The sequence below is a fragment of the Myotis brandtii genome, unplaced genomic scaffold, assembly GCF_000412655.1.
Source record: "Myotis brandtii unplaced genomic scaffold, ASM41265v1 scaffold743, whole genome shotgun sequence".
Lineage (NCBI taxonomy): Eukaryota > Metazoa > Chordata > Mammalia > Chiroptera > Vespertilionidae > Myotis > Myotis brandtii.
The window spans coordinates 70,834-77,632 of NW_005370960.1; the positions used below are offsets into that span (position 1 = coordinate 70,834).

Here is a 6,799-nt window from a genome sequence, read left to right on the forward strand (position 1 = left end):
GCGGAGGGCCCGCGCTGCCCAGGTCGGCAGGAGGTGGGCTCAGGCCAGGGGTGCAGGCCGGGGCCCCTCCAAGCAGGTGACCAGCCACTAGTCTGTACCCGTGTCCTGGGCACTGAAGTTCCACGGCCGGAGGCAGCCTCCTGAACTGACCCTCACAGGTCCTCCCAGGCTGGCCATGGAGGTGTACATGCCGCCTGCAATCCATTCTCTGAACCCCGGTTTAGAGGAAGAAGTAGCCCGGCCGGTGGGGATCAGTGGTTCAGCATCGGCCTATGAACCAGGAGGTCAGGGTTTGATTCCCGGTCAGGGCACAGGCCCGGGTTGCAGGCTCGATCCCCAGTGGGGGGCGTGCAGGAGGCAGCCGATCCATGATTCTCATCATTGAAGTTTCTATCTCCCTCTCCCTTCCTCTCTGAAATCAATGAACATATATTAAAAAAAATAATAATGAAAAAGAAAGAAAATGGGACCCAGTGGTGTTAAATGTAAGGGACTCGATCCCCAGGCCTATGGCTCCCACCCCACCCTGAGCTCTGGTCCCCCGGGTCGAGTGGTCAAGGTCACCTGCACCTCTTTCCCCACAAAAGGCACAGCCTCCTTCCATCAAAATGTGAAGTTTTATCACCAATAGAGTTTCTAATTTGGGCTTAATATTTATCAAAATATGTCATAATTATATTGTTTGATCGGTTAGGGTCACAGGGAAACAAAACTTTGGATTTAAGTGTTTATACAGTTTTTATTGTAGCGAGTGCGATAGAGTGATCAGTGCTGAAGTCTTTCAGATGTGAAAATATATTTGCGTCCTCCCGCGGCGGGAGAGTCTTTCCAGGAAAACGAGGAGAACAAGGGAGGATGTGAAGTATTTAAACCTTAAGAAGCAGTTTGTTCGGGTACTTACAAGGGGGTGACAGTTACGGTCACATGACCCCGAGTGTTTTTATTCCCATGAATACCCTGGAAATGGTGATGCGCCAGGTTTATTTTTATTTTTATTTTTTTAAAAAAATATATTTTATTGATTTTTTACAGAGGAAGGGAGAGGGATAGAGAGTTAGAAACATCGATGAGAGAGAAGCATCGATCAGCTGCCTCCTGCACACCCCCCACTGGGGATGTGCCCGCAACCAAGGTACATGCCCTTGACCGGAATCGAACCTGGGACCCTTCAGTCCGCAGGCCGACGCTCTATCCAGTGAGCCAAACCGGCCAGAGCAGGTTTATTTTTAGAAGTCAGTTTTCAGATCCTACTGGTCTTTATCATGATTTTCATATTTACATTGACAATTTGAGCTTTATAATGAAAATTGTAGGTGACACTTTCATGGGCAAAGGGCTACATACATTTTCAAAATTATTTTATGGGCCGAGTGAACAAAACCTGGGGGAGCATTGCTGCAGGCCTCAGGGTCTGCCCAGGGTGGGAGCTGTTGAGTTGGGGGGTGGGGGGTGAGGCCCAGCTGCTCCCAAATAGTGTCCCAGGGAAGTATCGGGGCCTGCTCCTCAGGGCACCCCCTGGTGCCATTGTCCCGGGGAAGGGCTCGGGTGCAGAGTGGGGGCTGCCCTGGACCTCGAGGGGGTGTCGGGGGTGTCCGTGGCCCCTGCGGCAGGGATGGCTCCCAGGGTCCGTGCCCGATGGCCCACTCGCAAGAGGGCCTGCGCTTCGTCGTTTTACAGAGAGGCCCTTGTTGTAAGAACGTTTTTCCCGCGTGCGTCACTGTAACCCCAGAAGCATCAATAAGAGGATAGTTTAAACTACTTCAATAGATGCATGAAGTTTTACCAGTTAATATATTATGTTTTACTCATGATTCTTATGTATATACTTTTTTTTATTGATTTCAGAGAAGAAGGGAGCGGGAGAGAGGGAGACAGGAACAGCCATGGTGAGAGAGCATCATGGATCGGCTGCCTCCTGCACGCCCCCCACTGGGGATCAAGCCTGCAACCCGGGCATGTGCCCTGACCGGGAATCGAACCGTGACCTCCTGGTTCATAGGTCGATGCTCAACCCCTTAGAGACCTTCTCGTCGGATAAGCGAGGAGTTTATAATCTGCCATCAGACCCTTAACCCTGTACTCCCGACATGAATATTCTCGTTTAAATAAACCATAGTAGCCCGGTCCATGGATGTTTCTCTCTTTCCCTCCCTTCTTCTCTGAAATCAATAAAAAAAATTTTTAAAAAGTGGCAGCCCCACCGATGGGCTGAGGCGAGGGCCTCCTGTCAGCGCCGTGTTCGCCGCCCTCACGGGTCAGGCCCACACGCCCGCGGAGCTAACGGGGGGTGACTGTCTTCACAGGCACCACGGTGTGGTCCCCCGTTGCCCTTTGGGTCAGGTCGTTGGTCAGTATTGGGAATGTGAGATATTGCGGTGCAGCCTGGCCTGTGTGGCTCAGTGGGTGGGGTTCCCATGCACCTTGAGGTCGCTGGTTCGATTCCTGGTCAGGACACAGGCCTGGGCTGTGGGCTCCATCCCCAGGAGGGGGCGTGCAGGAGGCAGCCCAGCAGTGCTTTGCTCTCACATTGATGTTTCTCTCTCCCCCTCCCTCTCTCTAAAAAGTCAATTAAAATATTTTAAAAGCTATCGCTGTACAGTCACGCCTGAGAATTAACGCTCAGCCGCTGTCTTTCCTCGTGAGTTCGCTCGCTCGCCCGCTGGTTCGTTCGTTCGCTCGTTCTGGATGTTTCTCTCTTTCCCTCCCTTCTTCTCTGAAATCAATAAAAAAAATTTTTAAAAAGTGGCAGCCCCACCGATGGGCTGAGGCGAGGGCCTCCTGTCAGCGCCGTGTTCGCCGCCCTCACGGGTCAGGCCCACACGCCCGCGGAGCTAACGGGGGGTGACTGTCTTCACAGGCACACGGTGTGGGTCCCCCGTTGCCCTTTGGGTCAGGTCGTTGGTCAGTATTGGGAATGTGAGATATTGCGGTGCAGCCTGGCCTGTGTGGCTCAGTGGGTGGGGTGTCGTTCCATGCACCACGAGGTCACTGGTTCGATTCCTGGTCAGGGCACAGGCCTGGGCTGTGGGCTCCATCCCCAGGAGGGGGCGTGCAGGAGGCAGCCCAGCAGTGCTTTGCTCTCACATCGATGTTTCTCTCTCCCCCTCCCTCTCTCTCTCTAAAAAGTCAATTAAAATATTTTAAAGGCTGTCGCTGTACAGCAGGGGTCCTCAAACGACGGCCCGCGGGCCACATGCAAATACAGGTGACACAGGCAGACACCTGTAGGAGGGAGCTATGGGTGGTTGGGGGTGGGGCGGGCGGCTCTGGGGTCTTGGTGACACAGGCAGGCGCTGTGGTGAGGGTCCCCTTCCATGCCAGGCAAAGGTAGGCACTAAACGGGGTTATTTGAGAAGACGCAAGTCCCCGGAACTGAGTCCTGTTTGCTGTGGGCCGTGTTAGGAGAGGCTACAGTCACGCCTGAGAATTAACGCTCGGCCGCTGTCTTTCCTCGGGAGTTTGCTCGCTCGCCCGCTGGTTCGTTCGTTCGCTCGTTCTGTCCCGGACTGAAGGAGACGCAGACCCTAATAACTGCTCCATCTCCCCTTCCAGCCACGCGATGATGGACCTCCTGGTGGAGCTCTGCCTGCAGAACCACCTGAACCCGTCCCACCACGCCCTGGAGGTCTGGCCTCCGGAAGCCCAGCAGCCTCTGAGCTTCAAGCCAAACACGCTCGTCGGGACCCTGAACGTGCACACCGTGTTCCTGAAAGAGAAGGTTCCCGACGAGAAGGCCAAGCCTGGCCCCCCCAAGGTGCCCGAGGTCAGTGGGCTGGGGGCCTGGTCATCCCAGGGCACACGCAGACACCTGTGGGGAGGGAGCTATGGGTGGGGGGACGGGGGCAGGGGGCTCTGGGCTCTTGGTGACACAGGCAGACACCTGTGGGGAGGGAGCTATGGGTGGTGGTGGGGGGCGGGCGGCTCTGGGCTCTTGGTGACACAGGCAGGCGCTGTGGTGAGGGTCTCCTTCCATGCCAGGCAAAGGTAGGCACTAAACGGGGTTATTTGAGAAGACGCAAGTCCCCGGAACTGAGTCCTGTTTGCTGTGGGCCGTGTTAGGAGAGGCCTGGTCTGAGCAGATGTGTCCATCTGGCGTCCAGCAGAGATGGGAGGGTCCATGAGTCTGGGCCTGGCAGGGTGGCAGCCACTGATGCAGCTACTGAGCATGTGCAGTGCAGCCAGTGGGACCCCAGACCTGACTTTTAATTCACTGAAACTTCAGCACCGTGGCCACCCTACTGGGTTCAGGCCTGGAGGCCTCCCTGCCCCGGAGGCCGGCGGGACCCAGACGCGAACTTCTTAGAGATGGAGGTCAGAGGTCGCGGGGCGGGGAGGGGGGGAAGGAGTTTTTATTTTGAAAAACTTTTGATGTTATAAATATTTACTCACTGCAATTGGAGAACATCTATAATAATAAAAGCATAACATGCTAATTAGACGGGACATCTTCCAGACGTCCTTCCGGACTTTGGGTTATCGATTGAAATGAACACCAGCGGTTTATTATCCTTTTGAATGAGGCTCTGCTGTGGTTCTCGAGCTCCCTTCATCAGTAGCGCTATTTCATCCGTCTAGATTCCTGGAATATGTACAAAATTTCCCTGCTTTTAAAAATGGCAATTTAGCCATCCATCCATCTCCTGAGAATTTCTAGGTCTGGGTGGTTGGTAAATGTTAACGATGCCATCGACCCTCGGGGTGCGTTTTCCCTGATTCCTACGTACAGTCCATGTTCCAGGAGAGAGCCCTGGTCACACCCGGGCGTCTCAGACCCTCCCGGCCACCAGGTGTAAACCCCAAGGGCAGCTGAGCTCAGGGCTGTGCATGACCCCAGGCCAGACACGTGGAGAGGCCCGTGCGTCCAGCTTTTTTCTGAAAATTCATGGAACCCCGGCCCAGTCTGAGGTCGGCCTCGGTGCCTCCACAAAGTCCACGTCTGCTGTGTCCACTCACCAGGGTCTGGGCGTCATGAGGGTGACCAGGAAAGGCCAGAGAGAATTTTTTAAAATATGTTTTTATTGATTTCAGAGAGGAAGGGAGAGGGAGAGAGAGAAACATCAATGATGAGAGAGAATCATGGATCGGCTGCCTCCTGCACGCCTCCCACTGGGGACCGAGCCTGCCACCCAGGCATGTGCCCTGACCGGGAATCAAACCCTGACCCGCATGTGCCCTTGACCGGGAATCGAACCGTGACCTCCTGGTTCCTAGGCCGTCGCTCAACCACTGAGCCACCGGCCGGGTGATATTTTGGTTCTTAAACAGAATTTGATACCTTGTGTGGTGCGGGTTTTCCGTTCCGTTGACTTTTTCACAGCCCTTCCCGCTGTTTCCCGGGGAAGGTGTATCTAAAGCCTCATGTTCAGTCTGGTCTGCACCCGGGGACGGCCCTGCGTGTGCTGGGCTGTCCACGGAGAGCCCTGCCCGAGGCCCACTCCCGTGTCGTTAGCCGTGTGCTCAGCAGGCAGGGGTGTCTACGGGGAGGGGCTCTCCGGCCATTGCTGTTCCCCGCCCTGCGGGCCGTCTCCCCGTGAGCCCCGACTTGCGGGAGAAACTGCCGCTCACCGTCTCCCGCACCCGCATCCGGGGCGGACACAGCCGTGGGCAGACATGCTCACCGAGCTCCCTGCCCCGTGTATCCTCCCAGAAGTCCGTGCGCCTGGTGGTGAACTACCTGCGGACGCAGAAGGCCGTGGTGCGCGTGAGCCCCGAGGTGCCCCTACACAGCCTCCTGCCCGTCATCTGCGCCAAGTGTGACGTGAGCCCCGAGCACGTGGTGCTGCTCAGGGACAACGTGGCAGGCGAGGAGCTGGAGCTGTCCAAGTCGCTCAGCGAGCTGGGCATCAAGGAGCTCTACGCCTGGGACAACAAGAGAGGTGAGGCCCCTGGGGACACGAGGGGACACAGAGCACACGGGAGAACGCGGGAGCACGTGGTAACATGCGACACGTGGGAGCATGCAGGAGCACATGGGGACACGGAACACATGGGGACACGCGGGAACACGCTGGAGCAAGGCCCCCACTCCGACGCTCAGCTTGACGCCCCGCAGCACCGGCTGGACGGGTGCACGCGTTTCCAGGCAACTGGGATGCGGTCCAACCCAGAGGTGGGGAGGGGCAGGAAACAGACCCAACTTGCTCTGGCTCCCTGACCATCGTGCTGCCTCTCGCCCCGCGCCCCCTGGTTACCCCTCCTCTGTGAGCTTCCGGGAGATGAGAGGGGGGGACGGCGAGGACGTCGGAGCCTCCACTCTAAGGGAACCACCCGGAACCCACACATAACCCGTCTTCGTGCGGACGGGCTTTTCCGTGGCCTGTAGCAGCTCCCAGTCTCAGACGTCGCTCACAAAGCCAGGGACATGCACGGCGCTGCCTCCTGGCACAGCCCAGTCCCCCCAGCCCCCGCGACCACTCACGGCGCTTGGCCGCTGCCGATGCGGGGACAGCTCAGTCCCCGTGGGAGCTGGCCGCGTGGCCTGAGGTCCCCGTGGGAGCCACGGGAGCGTGGAGGCGGAGGGGCCGGTGGTGGACAAAGACTGACCTGTGGTGTGAGCCGTGGTCCCTGAAGGACACGAAGGCTGACTGTTCAAACAGTCAGAACACCCCCACCCCCCGCAATTTAATATTCTTTGACCTTAGAATTCTTAAAATGGACTTCTTAGATCCTCCCTTGATATTTGCTGCCTTTTTATTTATTCCACAAATATTGAGCATGCTGGGCTTTTAAAATATGGACATATGCAAGGTTTTCCTGTTTATCTACAACTTTTTAAAAAAGTTCTTGCAATGAAAAGTCA

General features: G+C 56.3%; 1 protein-coding gene across 1 annotated transcript in view; it reads left to right on the forward strand.

Moving 5' to 3' along the window:
- LOC102254371 (protein cordon-bleu) overlaps positions 1 to 6,799 on the forward strand; it is a gene marked incomplete at its 3' end in the record, with an annotated part of 74,261 nt that overhangs the window by 8,222 nt on the left and 59,240 nt on the right. The window contains exons 5-7 of the mRNA XM_014530517.1: positions 1,858 to 1,861; positions 3,551 to 3,763; positions 5,648 to 5,876. Of these exons, the coding sequence (XP_014386003.1) occupies positions 1,858 to 1,861; positions 3,551 to 3,763; positions 5,648 to 5,876 (446 nt within the window). The remainder of the gene's footprint in view (positions 1 to 1,857; positions 1,862 to 3,550; positions 3,764 to 5,647; positions 5,877 to 6,799) is intronic.